The 19881-nt window shown below is 51.2% G+C and overlaps 2 protein-coding genes across 11 annotated transcripts in view; one reads left to right on the forward strand and one right to left on the reverse strand.

Moving 5' to 3' along the window:
• LOC120950297 (cadherin-86C) overlaps positions 1 to 19881 on the forward strand; it is a 114004-nt gene that overhangs the window by 85786 nt on the left and 8337 nt on the right. For 6 of the 10 annotated variants that reach the window (XM_049609560.1, XM_049609420.1, XM_049609447.1 and 3 more), the window contains 8 exons: positions 15147 to 15433; positions 15549 to 15793; positions 16608 to 16691; positions 16771 to 16896; positions 16967 to 17116; positions 17188 to 17302; positions 17361 to 17553; positions 17632 to 19224. In XM_049609560.1, coding sequence (XP_049465517.1) covers positions 15147 to 15433; positions 15549 to 15793; positions 16608 to 16691; positions 16771 to 16896; positions 16967 to 17116; positions 17188 to 17302; positions 17361 to 17553; positions 17632 to 19224 — 2793 coding nt within the window. The remainder of the gene's footprint in view (positions 1 to 15146; positions 15434 to 15548; positions 15794 to 16607; positions 16692 to 16770; positions 16897 to 16966; positions 17117 to 17187; positions 17303 to 17360; positions 17554 to 17631; positions 19225 to 19881) is intronic. The other 4 variants (XM_040368296.2, XM_040368227.2, XM_040368313.2 and 1 more) reach the window with 1 other exon arrangement.
• Positions 4614 to 5227, reverse strand: LOC120950363 (uncharacterized). The gene is made up of 2 exons (XM_049609718.1): positions 5186 to 5227; positions 4614 to 5120 (listed from the first exon to the last, which is right to left on the reverse strand). Exons 1-2 carry the CDS (start codon positions 5199 to 5201, stop codon positions 4900 to 4902), a joined length of 237 nt encoding a protein of 78 aa, XP_049465675.1. The 5' UTR covers positions 5202 to 5227; the 3' UTR covers positions 4614 to 4899.

Here is a 19881-nt window from a genome sequence, read left to right on the forward strand (position 1 = left end):
TTCCTCGCAACCCGTAGGAAGATGCGATAACATTGCACTCATTCATCATCCTTTGTTGAGTGGTGGGCTTTTGCTGGAACCGATTTGCCGAAGATGCTGTCTTGGCCGCTGCTTCCCTTTCGCTTTCTGTTCGCTCCCTCTTGTATGCCTTCGAGCTTGAAGCTGGAGCAACTCCAAAAGGATGCTCCCGAGCATATATGGGAGCATCACCACCTATGTATCCATCTCTCTGTCCACCGGGTGCTTCAGTCCAGCTTTGGGCCGCACTGGCGGACTAGTTTAATTTGAAAGTACCACGCTCTGACCACGATTCAGTCAGGCGGGCCAAACCCCTTCGCCCCCCCCCCCCCCCATCCGAGGTTTTTGAGCTTGCGGGCCACTAGCGCACGCTCCGGTGTGTTACGGTTTCACCTTTCTACCTTTCGCTCGAGCTCCCTTACATGTGTGTCTGTTTGTGTGTGTGTTTTTTTCCTTTTATTTTGCGCTTTACGTAATCGGAGGTTTTGTAGCTGAAGAACGCTCGTTAGCGAAACAAAGCTAGGCGGCGTTAGACGGGAGCGAACTCCCTCTCTCCCGGAGAACGCTGTCCACACGGTCAGGAGGGGGATTTATGGCACACTGCTGGCATACGAGCAGCTGCGCCGGTCAGCCAGCGACCTGGAATCATACTGTGCCAGCATCGATTACATCAAAGCATTATATGAGGTTTCAGTGTGAGCTGCCTTTATTTATGGGCTCCCGGTCGAATGAAGCAAAGAAAAATCTACACAAAATCGTGTTCGTGAAAAGAATTGATAAATGTTTTTGGGAAAGGGACAGGCAAAAGGAATATTTCCATTATGTATCTAGCAAAACAATCAGTCTCGTCTCACTGTGCATGCCAGAGTACTGTTCAATGTCTAATTGTTTATTTTGCTTACAGTTGGAATTTAATTGATTTTAAAAATGTTTCATGTTTTCAAGGGTGATCATTAAATTAATTTTAAACTTTCAAGTAGGATATGATATAACATTAAACATAACAAGATAAATATTCGGAACAGAATTGATTTGCAAAAAGATAGATATTATTGAGCCTTGGAAGTCGTCGTGCTGTTTCGTGCCTTTGCGAATGTTTATGGGTGTATAATTTTGTGCCGTATAATCATCGTTCTTACTCGCCTAATAACATAATACACATTCGCAAATGTGTTGTTTTTGTATTCCCAAGGAACGGTCTAACCATGCTGCTTCTAGCAAACATTTAAAATGGAAAAAAAATCCTTGCCTTAGATCACTTTAATGGAACGATTTGGATTAGACGTTTTTTTTGCTTCGGTTTGATTCTACAACCCCCCCCCCCTCTCCCCTCACCGTAAACGTTTCTGCATATGTGGGACGGCAGAGGCGGCTGAGGGCAGCAAATGATAAGCTCCAAACGCCCCCGATGAGGCATGGTGAATCTGTAATTTGAAATTATCGGCTCTACAGCATCGATCCGGCTTGCTTCCCAATGTTTTATCTCTTCTCTCTTTCTCGAAGCGGCAACGCCCGAACGTTCGATCGATCGCGCTCAGGGCTGTGGATTAGGATCGTGTGGTTTTTTGTTGTTGTTGTTGTTGTTGCTGTTGCTATTTCTTCCATTATTTAGCCGCTTTAGTCACCATTATTAGAGGCAATTTGAGTCGCTCCCTCGCGGTGCTTCCTCGAGCTCGTTTTGCGATTGATTTGAAACATCTGAGAAGCTGTGATGGCCTACGGGGGGCGGGGGGGAGGATGAATATTTTCGCGTTGGGGAAGAAAATCCTCTGACAGCACACACACACACACACACACACAGCAACATGGGGGAAAAGACGTCGTGTGGACTTTATGCATGATTAAAAGCATTATTTTCGCTCGAAGATCCAAAGTGCGAGCAGTTTGGTGGTTGTTGTTCTGTTTGTTTGCATCTCAGCATAGCTGCGAAACAAAAAGGCACAGGCCGCTGTCCCTTTTGGGCGTTCATTCATCCGGCCGTTGTGCCTTGCCGCAGTCGTGGCGCTCGCCAGCGCGGCCACGATGACTGTGATTAGCTCGCTGCCGACGCGGACGGACGTTTCGTGCAGTGCTGTTGGGCGTGCTGTTTTCCCCCTGCCTGCTTCCCTGCCGAGCGCCGAAGCGGCCGGCTAGCGCTGCGCGAAAAGAGCTGGGAGGTGATCTGCAAAGAAAGCGATAGAAATTAACTCCCGGGGAAAACCGGCGCATAAAAATTGTACATTGATTGCTTTTGCGTTGTTCGATGGTTTTTGGTTTTTAGCGTGTGCAGTACACTCATACAACTCATGAAGCTTTAACCGGCGGGAAACATTCTTAGCTTTCCGGGCCGATGCTCACGGGCGGAAAAGTTGGCTAATGAATGATTCAAGCGTGACTAAACCGGCTCACCGTGATCCCTCTTCATCCGGCTCGATTTTCCCAAAGGCTAATCGCTCGATCGTGGCGTACATCATGCCGCATCGGCCGTGCGACAGTGTATGTAAATGATGAATTATTAATAGCCTGCGAGAGCGTCAACTTCCTTCCTGAAGGTCGTCCCGGGCTTGGCGTGGCGGTCGTTTCCACCACCCGAAAGCGGGGAAACAAAGGCGCGACTGCACCGCGCATTAACGATGTACCTCCCGTGCGCAGCTTTCTTATCAATGTGATCGTGCAAAGACAACAGGAAAATAATACAACAACAACAACAAAACAAGGGTTCGTTTCCTATTGCTACAACTGGGCAGGCAGTCGCCGGGGCAAAGGGTACCGCGACAGGGGTAATTATTTGACAGTAATTTTCCCTTTTCTTGCGCCCAGCGGGGACGCATGACCATCTCCACCCCCCCCCCCCCCCTCCTTGTGGTCACGCCCAGGATGCAAAAGGGGGTGAACGGTGGGGTTGGATCCCCAGGAGCGTGCGTGCCTTATAAATATGGAAAATATTTCTGTCCGATTTTAATCTCGCTGAAGTACGCCCGTGTGTTGCAGCTTCCTTGCACGAGGCCAACACATCCGAGAGGAGGGGGCGGGGGGGGAGGGGGGGGGGGATAAAACCCGGGAATGCATTTGTTGACAACGCGGCGAACAACATCGACAACAAAGCGGACCTTTGTCCGCAGTGTTACTAGGGTGGAAAGCTTCGCAGGATGTGGGGCTGTGTGCGTGTATGTGCCGTATCAATCGATCAATTTGGCAAACAAGCCATCCGTAACCTTGTTGTTTGGTTGTTGCTGGAAAGGGGAAAGGGGGTAAGAAGAAGGAAAATGGCAAAATATGCAACCACAGCGAGGAACCCGCGTCAACCCGTTGAAGGTCACTGGCCCGTCACGTTGGCTGGCTGGTTAAGAAGGGAAAAGGGAAAGAAGGCGGACAATGGGTGGTAGAAAGGACATCCATTCAATGTAGATGAGACCGTGTGTGTGTGTGTGTGCGCGCGTGTATGTTCTTCAGGCACAATTGTTCTTCGCCTGCTATCGGGCGGAAAGGATCGGCCGGCTGTGGAGCATAATGCAGGCATTATTATCATAACAAACGAGGAAATAAATATCGACGGCAGAGGGAATGTGGTGCTGCTGGACGCGAACACCAAGGCAGAGCATTATGGTGGTACCCGGTACCCCCAAACCCCTCCTTTTAAACTTCCCGTCTGACAAATTGGCTGCACTGTTTGTCGAAGTTTTACTTTCTGATTTATTGTTCACAGTTAAGGATTCATTTTTTCCCCGCGCTTGCCGAAATTAATCAACTTGTTTGAGATTTTGTGTTTGCTTTAGCGGTAAAGGCACCAAAAAGTGGTAATATTTTTGTGGTTCCTGGTCACGGCACCATTAAATAAAAATTAACTCAAGAAAAGCAAATCTAAAACACCCAATGCCTTATTTGTTCTTCAATCAGCTCGTTAGCTCAGAACTTTCGCTCTCAATCTTCCAGTGTACATTTTGTTTTCAAGTGTATGTGTGTGTGTGTGTGTATTTACTTAAAGAGCGGAAAATATGCCACCGAGGATGCCCCCTCCGGTCATTGCCATCCTGGCACCCGAGCCAAGCGAGTGCATCGGTGGGGTCGCTCTTTTGTCATTTCCCCTGTAACCCAGGGTTCGTTGGGTTTGGCCCGGCAGTGGATCAGCTCCTGTTGGGGCGATGAAGAGCAGCAGACAGCAAACTGTCATCACCAACAGTACCAGCAATCGATATCCTACAAGAAGTAGAGAGAAATTAAGGTTATTTATTTGTAAACTTCGACTGCCTGAGTGGCATCTCACCAGAATAGAGCTTCATTGTGGTCTCTCTAGTGCTAAACAATTGTATGTGGTTGGAGCAGGTAGTAGGAAACTGATTTTATAGCAATGTTCCACTCTATCCACAGTCATAGCACGGTTTATAGATGCAGCTGTTTGAATACACGTGTTGTGTGAAAAAAAACAAGGTTCTGTTTGCTATTTTTACTATTTGCCACCATTCAACTGTGCACACGACAAGATGGCAATAACAAATAACAGGGCACAGTAACGTATCCTAGTCACGGCGCCATATTCTGACTACTGTAAAAGTATGTATTTTGCTGCATGAGCAAAAGACATTCAAACCATATTCGTTAGCCGAAAGACTGCACTGTTTGTTAGACTTTTACTTTCTGATTTATTGCTCGCTATTTTGGATAGCTTGTCCGCATTTTCAAATATATTTAAAGTTTTTGAAAAACCTAATGTCTTGGGGGAGAAATTATGTCTTATTTTCTCACTGTATCGGCACCTTATTGGCGCATTCTTCCCAATCAATAAGAAACACTATTCGTGAAATCACCGATGAAGTGTGAGATTAAAATCGCAGATTTTTTAGCATACTTCATACCGAACCAATTCGTTTGCTTTCCCAGCTGTCCCTTCATGTGGAGTGAATTTTACATGTTTGTTAATACACCGCCAAGAACACCGCCACCAGTCAGTGCCATCCTAGCACCCGTTCCAAGCGAGTGTCTCGGTGCGCTCGCTTTTTTATCTTTTGATTTGTTTGCGATGGTATGTCGGTCTCTGCCCGGAAGCGGATTAGCTCCTGTTGGGGCGGTGCAGAGCAGCAGGCAGCACACGGCCATTACCAGTAGTACCTTGACCAGCTTGCCCACTAGAAGCAGAGAGAATAGAAATGGCTATTTTTTGCGAATTTCTACCTGCTTTGTAAAATCTTACCAGAATAAAACTTCATCGTGACTTTTCTTACGAGATTGAGTAATGTTTTGCTTGAGTAGGTAGTGCGGAACAGATTTTTATAGCACTCGCCCACTTGTTACACAACCTTAGAACGGTCTGTGGATGCAGCTGATTGTAGTGGAATTGTATTTGCTAATAAAACACACTCGATGCGTTGGACTACAACGTTCTATTTGTGGTTTTATTACACCATTCCAATGTGCATTAGACGAGCAGTCAATAACAATCAACAGAACTAGAACTGTATATCCTAGTCACGGCACCAACAATTGTAGCAATCAGAAACAAAAAAATGTGTAATACTGCAACTGCAAAAGTGATTCAAATCATATTTAAATCTGCCTTCTCCCAACACTCTATTCAAATTCTCAAAAACAATTAATGACAAGTTAGGTGAGGAATGTTTCACTTTCATTTTTGTAGCGATGGGCTGGCGTCAAAGTATGGGACACATTTCTCCCACTGCAAGCAGCATTTTCCACTCGCCACCGCGATCCGTTATGGTCAGAGAGGCCAGATGAAAAGGGTGAGGTCTGTGCCCATGATCATCTTTTGTCAACCAGCTCCCCGCCCCCAGTGTGACTTCTGGTACACACCGCACACGGTGTTGGTTGCGTGAAGGTGTTATAATTATCACTGATGTACGATATTCCTGACCATGGCTCCGTCAGCAGCACGGCTAAATTCCTGTCGATTGTTGGTGTTACGGCATTGGGTTGGTTATTTTAGTGTAGGCGTGTGCCCGCCATCACACAACGGCCCATAAAAGAGGGGCTGGAAATCACTACCGAAAACCGCAACAAATCAACAAATGCAATAGTTTAAGCATCTTAAGCGCTACAACGTTTTGAACGCACAAAATGAACGAAAACGGAGCGACCCTAAACAGCCCAAAAGTGGTGGCCGGCTGTGGTGCAAAGCTGCCATGATTTGCGCTGCAAAAATCTCCGTTTTCTCGCGGCTCACCTCGGCCTCCCCCCCCCCCCGGGGGTGGGGATGCGGGTGTGAACGAGCTGTCAACTGGCTTAGCATGACGCGCGTGGCGCCCGGATTGCAGGCAGCGGCGTGGCGCCACTAAAGTCACACCACGCTTCCTTCCCGGCTTCCCGGCCGGCAACCTTCGGGCTGGATTATGTCTCGTTCTAAGCTCACACGGCCCGGCGACTCCGTCCTGCGAAGGGCGTATAAAGGTTGGATATTAAATAAATAAATAAATAGAAACCGTAGCCGGGGACAGGGCACGGCAGCCACGGACGAATATTAACGCAGCGCGGGATGAGATTTAAGATGACAGACAGTTCGAGCGGTTGGTTCGAGGGCACGGTGTACAGCAGTGGAACGGGGGAAAGGGTTTTATGTCTGTGTGTTGTTGTTTTTTTTTTTTTTTGCTCATTTGCTTGGCTGCCTGTCGCCATCGGCAAGGAAGGCTTTTGGCGAGGTTTTGCGTGGGTGCCAAGCGGCACAGCATCTGGCTGGAATTGCGTCACAAAGACGGATGGATTGGTGGTTTCTTGGGGCTAGATTTTCGTCGTCCGGAAGTTAATGGTTTGTTTGTTCGATTCGGCTCAGACCTTTTGCTCAGTTGCCTACTTCCATCCCCTTCTGCTTAATCTCTTTACCAGCATAAACTTTTTTTTTGTAAATTTGCGCTAACTCGATCGTTCAGTGGTCGATGTCCTCCGGATGAAACGGAACGAAGCAAAATCTGACCTTCTGAGGTTGTACAGGGAGTTTTTCCCTTGTGTTTGCTCGGTGCAAATACCAGAAGCTGTACAGAGAGATAGAGAGACAGAGGGAGAGAGGGGGTAAAGACAAAAAAGCAGCCACCTGGACAATAGATCTTTCCCATTATTGGCGGTACGGTTTAATCAAGAAGCTGTGAGGGGCAAATAACCTCAGCAACAACACCAAAAATTAAATCGACGACTCCCGGGGTGGACTTTGAAAAATCCACCGTAGCGAATGGGACTGTCGGCGTTAGATTGGGCGATCCGGGCAAACCAGATTGATCTCAGGCCCGGGGAGGCCGTGCTTAGCAGCGCACAGAGGAAGCCAGCAGTAGGGAAGGAGGGAGCTGAAAACGTGCAAAGAAAAATTGACGAGCGACCTTCCGAAACCTTCCCGAACAGGTTTTTTTTTTGTTTAATTTAATGTTCTCTCGCTCTCTGCCACATTCTCGCAGCCGCCAAGTCCAAAACAGCACTTTCTAATTAGGAAGTGAGAAAGAATGCCAAACTCACACAGCAAGCATAAAGCGTAGCGGGGCAGAGTCGGGTGGAACGGGAGGAGGAGCGAATCGTGACTTACTGCGAGGGCGGTGAGCTCATAATTTGTCATTCACCTCACCGTGTTTGCATGCTTTTGCTTCTGGAACTGTAGGCAAAAGAGAAAGGTAAAACAAACCGAGAAACAGAGCGAGCAAGCAAACCTAGAATGGTGGAGGTGCTTGAAGAAGAAATAGAAGGGGGGAAAAAGCACAGAAACCCCGTCGCTCGAACTGCTGGAATGCTATCCAAGCCCGGGGGAAGCCAGAGAATAGTGCTTGGCGTTTGAGAATAAAACGTAGCATGCAACAAGATTGCAAAGAAATTTTAACCACAAATTGCACAGGTTGAATTTTAATTTGCCATCGAGAAGAGCAAGAAAACACATGGAATGTACTTTAATCGTTTTTTTTTTTTTGATGGGGTGCCGCTTAAATTTCGCCCGTTTTTGTCGCTGTACGGTTGCGTCGAATCAAACAACTTCAACGCGGAGCGACACGACGAACCTGCGGTAAGATTCCCAATGGAATGAGACATTCAGGTTTTTCTTTTTTTTTTGGGGTGGTTTTCGTTGAACTCTTCATTTATCATACGTTTAACTAAAACTCCCACGTCGCCGCGGCCTACCTTTTCGGGTTCCGTTGGAGGCTAATCTTGCCACGGCACCACGCGTTACGCTGCAATTTCTTTCTGACGTGCGTCAGACGGGCGTGTATGAACGGCACGGTAGAACGGCTGCAAGGGCTGGGCCCGTGTGAAGTTCGCTTAGTGACAACAGTTTAATTTCGTTTTACTGCCCTTCTATGCTCGACTGGTCGTGGTGATGGTGGAGGTAATAAAACGGGAGGGTTATGGTTCAGCAAACAGCAGCCCAGGAGGCCTAGGAATAGGAAAACGGTTCGCCTCAGATTGGGATGGCTAAAGATGATGACACTAAAAGCGTTTCTAGCTCATTCTTGCTTTAATGAATTGATCATCTCCATTAGCTTAATAACTTCATCCACAGATAAGCGCAGGGAATGAGTAGCATCAGGCTAATAGGAGCTGCATGATGTGTATTTTCATTACTATTTGATGATCGTTTGCTAGGGCGTCCAGTCATCTCAGTTCAAACGTATCTTTATGACAGGACTATCAGCATTTCATTTAATATTAGGGTGCTGAGAATTATGCACAGCCATACAATGCGCTATCGAAAAATATATAATGCCAGCTCGAAAGCTACGAGCATGCTGATATTTTTTTGCTCCTTGAAGTCGTTGTGCAAGAATGTGCTCGCTTGGTTTCCCATGTATCAATAAATCAAAACATCACAGCAACATAGCTAACACGGCTTCTGTATTGACAATCCAGTTGCAATTCTCTACTCCACTAGCCAACGGGACGTTTCCATCTACCAGTTTCTTGCCTTGTGCCCCAGGCCAGCCATAATGCACCGCATCGGACGCATCCTTGTCGGACCGTAGCCCGGGTGAACCGGCTAAGAAGAAGAAGAAACAAAACTACACGCCACCCGTCCGGTTTGCCCATCTAAATCAAAGCACCGGGACACCATTATGCAAATGCGCGAACAGTGTAGCAAAACAAAGCGGTAGAAAATAAAACAAACCAACAAACCAAAACACCAACCAAACACGGCACGGACACTGCCGGGGCGGAGGGAAAGGGGCGCAGCGTAGGGGCTTCTTCGGGATGAGGAAGATGGTCTTCCAATTAATTTAATGAACCGCTCGATCGATCTGCGGCTGCGTTTGCCGCTCCGGAGCCACCTAACGGGACACGCTAATTCCTAGGGGAATGGGGTCGGATTTTGAGACAAACGTGTAAGCCACATGAAAGTACAAATAAAAACACCCCAAGCGGCCGGGGGCAAATGGTGCGGAATGGTTGTGGCACGAAAATGTAGGTGGCTTTGCTGAGCGTGCCTCAGTTCGTTTCGTCCGAGGCCAGTCATTTAAATAAATGGTGCGCTGCGAATACACACACACACACACACACACAAAACCACATAGATTTACGTTTTTGGTCCTTCAAGACGGATTCGTGGCGACTGTAGTGAGTTGCGGTGCGGGTAAAAGCGAGCGCGGGCTGGAAGAAGGAAACATATGATTAATTAAATTCCATCACGTTTCGCCCCGGCAAGCCTCCGGGTTACAGAACGGCCAGAGATGCAGCGTGCTGATTTGCGATTCTAATCAATTTCCCGGCTTCCTCGCGCCTCCAGTGAGCCTTCAGTGTGCCCTCCGGCGGCTACGTGCACGGGGAGGGGAAAAAGGTACACGAAAGATGCAGCGGGCGGGGTGCAGATCTTTTCATGTTTTCCACCGTTTTCGCCGTATCTCGCCGTTGACCGATTATGATGACCTCGGGCAGATAATTCGGGAGGAAATGTTCTTTACCGCGTACCCGGCCCGATAGCTTTAACCGAAGTTCACAGCACCGCCGAGACACAGCACGTTCGCTTATCTTCTAATAAGACCTTTGATGCTGCTGCATCGTTTCCTGGGACGGTTGGAGGCTTCGTAAAGGTTCTTGGAGCCTATTTGCGTCGAGCGAGAGTATGACGATCTGTGTGCTACAGCCTCTGCAGCCTGAGCCAACAGAGACTGGATATGGCGCAATACGCCCTGAATGTGGCTGATGAGAATGGCTTGCTGGATTCTGTGCGGCTACGGTGACAACGTCATCATCGGAAAGTGGCTGGTGAAAAGCTCCCCAGCAGCTTCATCACTCCAAACAGCTCTGCAGCAGCAAGGCAACACACCACATATATGAAGATATATAACCTGACGTACAATTTCCTAGCGACCCAAGAACAATAGCTCGTTAGGTTAGTGCTCTGCTCAATCATTATTGCATCATAATTAAATTGTACTATCTGCCGGCGCACGTACACACACCCGTCCAGCTCGCGAGCTGCGCGTACCACGATTCAACCAAACTACGAATACTTGACTTCGTCTCGATCTCTCTCTCTCTCTCTCTCTATCTCTCCGTCTTGAACCGTTCAAATGCTTCAATTCCTGCAAAAACCGTAATAATGTACTCCCGGGAGGGGATTCTACCATTACGTTTCGCAGCGTCCTTCATCTGCGGCAAAAGGGGAGCCATTCTATTTGATTACCTCCCCCGTGCCTTTCTGTGCTCGATAGCCCCTCTGTTTGGACGCGGAAAGGGTGACTGCCGTCACGGATAAATCGGTCAAGCTCGGACGACCTACCCCGCCCGCTGCTCAGACGAAACGGAACGAAACCGTGGCCCCGAAAAACGCAGGCAGAGGCAAAGCCGTTCCCATCCTCGGAACCCTGGGAGGGATCGCCGGTCGATTGGGTGGCAAATCGTGACGTGATTTTCTTTCGCGTTTTTTTGTTTTGTTTTTGTTTCCAGTCTTCCTTCGGCGCAAGGAATCGGAATAAGAACTTTCATCCTCTACCTTATGGGGTCGTCAACCGATCATTTTGCGCATGGAGTATGAGGGGGGAGTGACGGGATCTTAAACTTTTTGTCGCTGCGGTCTTGCCCCCGAACTGATGGCAAAGAGACAAGCTGCCGGTGTGCTGGTGAACGCAACGTCTCAACCTGTCTTCGGATGTCATAAACAGAAGCGACCGTCAACACGGCTTCCAAGAGTCAGTGCTTGAAATGTTAAATGATAAAAGAGCGTTTCAATCTCAACAACTCGAGGCGCTCACGTAGTCTATCCGTTGCGTGCGCTGCTCAATAACATGACCGTCAAGAGTTCTAATCTTGTATGGGTCCATGGGATGCTAGAAGAAATGTTATTCAATTTGATCGCCTATTCTTCTTGTATATAATACATCCAACACTAAATTATTCAAAACTGAAACGCTACGAAATGTTCCAATACATCAGGAAGAGAGCCTGTTTGTATATCTCTGCAACAGGCTCTTTTTTCAGCAAGCTTGTTATGAGCCTCACTGATAGCAAACCCACAAAACTAACAGAAACGAACGCGTCGTCACCATTGTGCGTCGTCTCTCCTTTCTCTCGAGAGTCTCTTGCCCTCCAGTGGAGATTGTTTGGCACAGCTGCGAACGATCGATATGTCAACGATCGACGTCGCCCGCCCGATGACGTGAGCGGTTCCGTTTTCGTTCCCACACCACCACTCCGGCATGCAACACACTCACCATCGATGCGTTCTATCGCTGTTTCTCGCTTCCACCATCCACCATCCAATTTGATGGATGTAATGTACACGTGTGTATGGATGTGTGTGCGTGCCTGTTGTAGGTATGTGACTCATGGGTACATGAGAACAGAACCACGCGAACGAGACAGTATTGACATTCCATCGGAGGTCAGCCGATTCCCATACCCACCACCACGCGCTCAATCGATGCCGCACGGTCCCGAGCGTGCTCGAAGGCCGATGACCGATAAAAAGCCCCCGCATCCCACTCTCTCTCTCTCGCTCTATCTCTCTCTCTGCCCAGTTTGCGCCGCTTGCGGGTGGAGACGAACGTTACCGGTTACCGGAGACCCGCGGCGAACTGTCCGATTCGTGAGTACGATAACGTCCGTCGAAGGGTTCGTTGTTATTGCCTTCCGCTGTCCATACACACACACACACACACACAGACACTGCCAAACAACGGTTCTAACGGTACACGAGAGCGCGCCTCTGACCGTGTGGCCGGAGGGGTTTAACGGTGAAAGAGGCGGTTGGTGCCAGGGACACACTGCCGCTTCAAGTTCACGGGACCGTATGTATTGATTTTGACCGCAGCGGCTCGATGGAAGCGGAACTCCCGAAAGATGCAACAAAGTGCGGACGGGGTATCTCGAAAAGCGATGAATCTCTAGCCCAGCATTCCAGCGTGCATAGTCGCTAAGATGAGACGGTCTTGAACTTCATTTGCCTACAAATTCTTGACATATCTAGACTATGCAGATGACTCGGAGGAGGCACCCTTATCTTGCACACAACTCCGACAGCTGAAGGAGAGCTTCAGCCGCAGAGACCTTGCCAACCCTTTGCGACGAACTCCGTGCATGGGGGGGGGGGGGGGGGCAAGCAGGACCAGCAGTACCTTTGATGAGGAGCCGTCTCCACACCCAAGGTTAACGGGTTACGCGGGAGCTGCGTGACCACTATTGACCCGCTTTTCACCAGGATGTGTTGCGTGTCCGTCACTTCATGTGCACTTGGTGTATGGTGCGTGCGCGACGAACCTTCTGCACCCTCTCGTGACCCGACCCGTACAACACCCCGTACGTGAGCTGTAAAATCACAAATAATTAAGATGATAATTTAGATTAACTTATTGCCACCACCAGTGGTACGGCACCACTGGCGGACTTTTTACACGTACACCGTTCCTCGGTGACGGTTGCGCACGCCATTTGCGCACCCCCCCGGGCCAGCTTGCTGGATTGGATGGAAATGGTTTTGCAGCGATTGGAACGGCTCGCTGTGCCGTAAATGGTTTTCGCTTAGCGATGATAAACGAACCCAAACACTGCACCCTTTTTGCCCACTTTTAAGACCCCCGCGCCGCTCCTTCGTTGCAGGAGGTAGTCAGCGGGTGTTTAGTGTGTGTGTGTGTGTGTGTGTAAGTTTGCATAATTAAAGCTACACAAACCATAAACAAGTCGCACGTTATACTTCCTAGTGTACGTCGACGTACTCTGGTCAGACGTGCAGCTGAGAGCCAGTCGCGCGCGTGTGTGTGTGTGTGTGTTTGTGTGGTTTCCCACGTCCCTTAACTCATCAGCTGCAACTGTCCAGCCAGAAATGGTCAGCCTCTAGCGCCCCTTCCAGTCCTTTTCGCAACAAAGCTCCAAAGCTTGTGAAGGGCTTGTGTCAGCTTATTAGCGGACGCGGGACACTTTAAGATAGGGCAGCAACGGCGTGACACCACTCCAAGGGGCGGGGGGATGGAGGTAACCGGCACGGTGCCATGCTCGGAACAAAGCGCGCACCAGATAAACCCAACGAAACCGGTCAAAGTGCGACAACCGAAGGCGATAATTCTAGCACTATGGGCGCAAAAAAAGCCACACTAGACGCGCCCCATGCTGCGTGTCCTGGGCCGCGCTACCAAAAAGGGGACCGTGGTTGCAGTGGTTCCCATGCGCGGGCGGAACGGCGCACACCGCGCCTTGCAGGAGACGGGGTCGCGAGGCAGCCGCGCAAGATCGATGATGTTCGACCGCCCCGCGGGACGGTTGTGCTGCTCGGGCCGGCAGGAAAGGTCGATCGTGTTGCGGTTCGTGAAGTGTGGCCTGCTTGGTGGCACGGTTTTTTGCACCTTTGTCTCGGGTTTGCGTCGCTCTGGTGGTGTGATTGCCAAGCGAGATTAGATAACGTAACCGGGACACCCCCACCCCGGGGACTTATTTATTCGCCCAGCGCGCGAGCGCGCGCGCGGTTGTCCCATGTTGTTTGCCCGCCCCAGGGCAAGCGACGGCGGGATGGGATTAAGCCCACAGCCGAAAGGGTGTAGAATTTTGTGAGTTGTTCAGATTGAATGCTGCAAGCAGATAATCGTGTGCTGGAATGTGTTCTGCGATGCAGCAGGGCAGACTGGGGGAGTCAATATCGCCTTACATAACTTGGGCAATCAACAGTCCTTTCGTAGAAGCTGTTCAGCCCCCTCACCCGTTCTTTTTTTTTCTCATACACAGTTAAGCAACTCTCGTTTGCGGTTAGAGCGTTGGAGGTCATCTTTGCTCAACCGCAAACGCGCGCAAGGAACACTGCAATCACTTGTGACCCTCTGGTACTGATTGCGATTCCGCGCTCGAAATAGGGAAATTGCCCGCATCCCGGAAGCGTAGTGCCCGGCATCCTTGCCACAGCGCTAGACAGTCGTGTAGTCGGCCGGAACCTCACGTCGCGAGGCCCATAAAGCAGAAACTAATATGCAAATTGGCGCAACACGTCCACGATCGGCACCACGGCCCCGAAACCTTTCCATTTGCATTAGCCATTTATCTCCGAGCGTTACATTTAATTGACAGTTTGGCAGAGTGGAAGATCGCCGCCGTCATTAAATCCTTCCAGCCGAAGTGCAGAATGCTTGTACACACACACACACACACACACATACACACGCAGACGGGAACGAGCGGCGCCTGCATTGTATAATGCCGCTCCACTCACCGATAGCTTGCCGTCGTCTAGAAAATGACTGCAACTGCAAGACGAAGGTGCAAACCAAAAAAAAAAAAAAGAAAAAAGTCACACAACTCCATCTCAGGGATTACTCAGCCACAAAACCGCAAACAGTGTGACAAGGGCCTCCTCTCCCGTACGCCCGCACCCAGCAACAATTATTCGCGCTTTCAGCAGTTAATGATTATTGATTGGGAGTTAACTTGTACTGCTGGTACGCCTGTGATGCTCCAATGCTTTGGATGAGTTGTCCAGCGGGATCTTATGTGACAGAGTAGGTCACACGTTGTTTAAAAAAGTTTTGGGTAATGTCCTACAAAAAAAGGGAAATTGTTTGAGGTACTAACCCGACTTCACATGCAAAGCGGTGCTTTTTTCTTAACGGAATCTGGCGATATTGACAGCAGCATAATATCTCCTGGGAGAAAGAAGTAATATTCGAAGGATGCAACGCTAGAGGACTTAGTTTTGTGAGAATTCAGGCCTTTGCTTAATGCTTATCTAATGTCCATTTCTGTTCTTCTCCTTCCACCAGCCACATAAAGATGACGCGCAACGGCGTGACGTGCGCGGGAGCGTACAGCAGTACCAGCGGCAGAAGGAAACGACCGGACCACACCAGCCCTAGGATCCCGCTCACGCTAGCCCTGCTGGCGCTCGCGGCCTGCTGGCCGGAAGCGGCCGGACTCGACCCAAAGTTCGACCCGTCCACCCGGATGGGGCTCGTGCTGGTGCCGGCCGACGCAACCGTCGGCTCCGTCATCTACCGGTTGCGGGCCTCCGACGAAGAGTTCGAGTACCCGCTCCAGTTTGAGCTAGTCGGTAGGTACACGAATGGATGCCCTGGGTCACGGGGAACACAGGGTCTGCCTCCAGGTGCACTACGATCACATTGATATTGATCGTCTATTTTGCTCTCCGTTTTCTTCCGCCACAGGCGATGCGTCGTCGTCGACGGTACAGATCGAGACGCTGCCCTGCACCAAGTTCAACTCCATCTGCCAGGCCAATGTGATTCTGACGCGGCGGCTCGAACCGGGCCGCTACTACGACTTCCAGGTGTCGGTGAAGGACACCAAGGGCGGCATGTCGGTGCAGAGCTGCTCGATCACTGCCACCAACTTTACCACGCCGCACGACGTCATCTTTCCGCACAAGGCGGGCATCATCATGGTGCCGGAGGTAGGTCGCGAAAACAGAGCTGCCCTGCGGAACGTGGGTTTTGGGGCACAAGGAATATACTGCAGGGACTGGGGCAGTCTCTCCACCCATCAAACGTAGGCCAATGTGGCTGCTCTTGGCTGTTCCAATTTCGAACGCTCACGGTTAGCGACAACGGCTAGAACTTGTCTTCCTTTTCTTCCACCATAAACTTAATGCATTCACTTCTAGCGGCATAACCGCAACGAAGACACGGCTAACCACAAACAGCGGACCGAAGATCATCAATTCCAACAAAACACACGCTTGTGTGCTAAGCCTCACCCCCGGCGGGTTTCTGTGCCGGAAGCGGAGCGCAAAACAATGCATTACCATTTATCATTTCATTGCTGGCCAGCTTCTTGACGTTGCCAACGTTCCTTCTCCTCCCCTTGAGGTCCCTGTCGTGTGCGATGACGGGTTTCCACAGTTCCTAGTATGGAGTGACCGTAGACTGAGATCTGTGCATTTGTGTATCACATTTATTGTTCACGAGCTGTGTGCCGCTGCGGTGAACAATTGTCCCTGCAAAATGGTGCAAGATTCGCAAGACGCAGGAATCTAATTAACCTATATTTGCTCGATGCGATGGGTTGGAGGGGAGCAATGGTGTCGTCTACGGAAGGTTCTTGCAAGTTCAGAGATGTCTATATTGCATTTGCTATCTGAGCTAGTCTATTTGGGCTATTGGGCAGCAGATGCGGCTGGGAGAAACTATCTCAATTCTTCCCCCAGAATTCGAAGTGCCCACTTTTCAACGCCTTCTCCAACATCTCCAACCGTTGTATCGTTTCAGGATGCTAAAAAAGGAACCGAGCTGGACTACGTTCTGGCGAACAAAAATCCATTGTTCCAGAAGCCTGTGTATCTAGAGCTATGGGTAAGTAAACAACACCGCTCCAACTCCTAGTACGTCTTCACACACAACCCCGCATTCCTTCTCCGTCTCGTATCACCAGGGATCACCACTGTTCGGTATTCGCCAGAAGTTCATATCGCCCGAGACGGCCGAAGGCACCATCTTTCTGCTCGGTCAGCTAGACTTTGAAAAGCAAGCAATGTACCATCTGACGGTACTGGCAAACGTAAGTAGCGCAGACACGTTGTTGTTGACAACGCTCTTACGCCTCCCTATCTCTCCCACGCTTCTCACAGGACGCGTACGCAGAGCCGGGGCAGGATACGCGCAACATTGCCGGGCTGGAGGTGGTCATCATCGTGGAGGACGTGCAGGACGTGCCGCCCGTGTTTACGGTGGCCCCACCGGTAACACGTCTTCCGGCCGGGCTCATACCCGGCGACAAGGTAAGAGGCGATGAACCTTGCCGCACCGTCCGTCACTAAGGTAACGACCGCTTGTTTGCTCGCTCTAACAGGTACTCCAGGTGCATGCCGAGGACGGTGACAAAGGGGTGCCGCGCGAGATCCGGTACGGGCTAGTGTCGGAGGGCAACCCGTTTACGTCCTTTTTCGACATCAACGAAACGAGTGGTAAGATATGACGCGTGCAATGTGCTAGTCTGTATCTCACGCTTCTATTGCTCTCCAGGTGAGATATCGCTGCTCCGACCGCTGGACGACATACTGGCACTGACGCACGCAGGCGATCCCGTCCTGCTGACGGTGATCGCGGAGGAGGTAAAGGTGAGCCGCGATGAGCCGCCCGCCATGGCGACGACGGTGCAGCTTGCCTTCTTCCTGCCGGAGCGCAGCAACTCGCCGCCCTACTTCGAGAACGACCAGTAAGTGCTGCCGAGAGACTCGTCCCCCCCCCTTGAAGCGGGTTGTTTCACTCTCCCCATCTGCTCGCTCTGTTTCAGCTACGTCGCCCGGCTAGACGAGAACGCAGCCCCCGGCACGGTGCTGACCTTCACCGACCCGTACACACCGCGCGTGATGGACGATGATGCCGGCAAGAACGGCGTGTTCTCGCTGACCCTGCTCGGCAACAACGGTACGTTCGAGATCTCGCCGAACGTGGCCGAGGGCCACGCGAACTTTGTCGTGCGCGTGCGGGACAGCGCCCGGCTCGACTACGAGGCGGCCACCTACGTCCACTTTCAGATCCTCGCGCAGGAGCTCGGGCCCGCCACCAACCTGTCGATGCTGGTGAACGTCACCGTGTACCTGGCGGACGTCAACGACAACCCGCCCGTGTTCGAGCAGGCCGACTACATCGTCGACCTGCCCGAGAACATGACGGCGGGGACGCGCGTCGTCCAGGTGCACGCTACCGACGTCGACACGGCGCGGCTCGGGGGCCGCGTCCGCTACACGCAGATCCTAGGCCCGCACAACACCTCGCTCAACCTGGACCCGGCGTCCGGCGTGGTGACGGTGGCGCTCAACAACCACGGCTTCGACCGGGAGGCGATGCCCGAGTACCACCTGTACGTGGAGGCGCGGGACGACGACGGCATCGGCAACCGGGCGCAGGTGCCGCTCGTGATCCGGCTGATCGACGTGAACGACGAGACGCCCGCGTTCGAGAAGCCGCTGTACGAGTTCATCCTCGCGGCGGACCTGCGCAACTTCACCGTGCCCGCGTTCATCCGGGCGACGGACGGGGACGCGGAGGCACCGAACAACGAGGTGCGGTACGAGCTGATCTACGGCAACTACGAGAACAAGTTCTTCCTGCACCCGATCACGGGCGAGCTGAAGCTGAACGGGCCGCTCGTGCCGCGAACAGGCGGCGGAGGAGGTGGAGGCCAATCGGTCGGTGGGCTGCGCCGGCGCCGGCAGACAGGGGGCAGTGTGGCGTCCGGTGGTCCGCCCGCCACCGGGCAGAAGGAGTCGGACGTGTTCGTGCTGACGGCGCGCGCCTTCGATCTGGGCGTGCCGGTGCGCTACTCGACCGCCACGATTCGCGTGTATCCGCCGGAAAGCCGGACGCGCACGGTCACGTTCATTGTGCCCGGGTCGGACCCGGACCGGAAGAAGGTGCAGGACACGCTGGCGGACATCACGGGCGGGCGGGTCATCATTCAGGAGGTGCGCCCGTACCGTACCGGCGACGGGGGCATCCCGACCGACCTGATCGGCGGCGGCGGCGGCGGTGGTAGTGGTGGCGGCGCCGAACGGTCCGTTGTGATCGCGACGATACTGTACGACGCGGACTCGGTGGTGGACATCGCGAAGATCCAGCAGCGCCTCTCGATCAACGGCACGGTCACCAACATCATCAGCCAGGAGGAGCGCAGTGCTGTAAGTGTGGTGGGCGGTGGTGGTGGCGATGTCACGACCACACCAGACTCATCCTTCTACTCTTATTCCACCCAGATTCTCTACAAGGCCGAAAACCGTGTCCTGTTCTGGCTGCTCATCTTTCTCGCGATCCTGCTAGCGCTCGGCATCCTCACGCTGCTGCTCTGCTGCATCTGTCCCCGGTGTCCGCTGAACGCTACCAACCGGTAAGTCTGCGGTCCGCACCCTCCCACCTCTTTGTTTGCCCCAAAAAGCTCCACCCCTTCCTCCCCCCCCCCCCCCACCCGCCTCTTGTGACTTGGTCTGCAGTAACCTTCACCACCCTGCCCAGTCTATCGCATACTGTCGCCACTCTTCGGGTTCGTGGCTGCACGCCTTGTGGAAGAGCTAGGATCCTCTACAGCTCTGTACTCTCTGTATCTCTTATCTCATATACACATACATACACATACACATCACTTCCACAGTACATCGGGAATGCCTTCCACATATACACTGCTAGATTGGGGCGTTCCCTCTTTGCATGACAGAGCGTGCGGGTGTTTTTTTTTCTTGTTCTTTGCTTTTGTTTTGTGTGTTTGTTTGCTTTAGGTTTTGTTTTTTTTTTGTTGTTGTGTTGCTGTGTATGTTGTTTCTGTGGGTTTTAGTAGACTGGTGAGTTTAGTTTGTTTTATGTTTCTGATTTTGTTGTTAGTTTTTTTTATTTGTTTATAGGTTTACTATTTTCCTTCGTAATATGTTTCATTATATGTTTTGTCTATATTGGCTGTAAGCTCCTTTCGAGCCATTTGTTTTTTTTTGTATCGTTTTTTTTCTATATTTGTTTTTGTTCTCTGGTATTTGTTTCCATAACTTCATGTGTC

Source organism: Anopheles coluzzii, chromosome X, assembly GCF_943734685.1.
Source record: "Anopheles coluzzii chromosome X, AcolN3, whole genome shotgun sequence".
NCBI classification, from domain to species: domain Eukaryota; kingdom Metazoa; phylum Arthropoda; class Insecta; order Diptera; family Culicidae; genus Anopheles; species Anopheles coluzzii.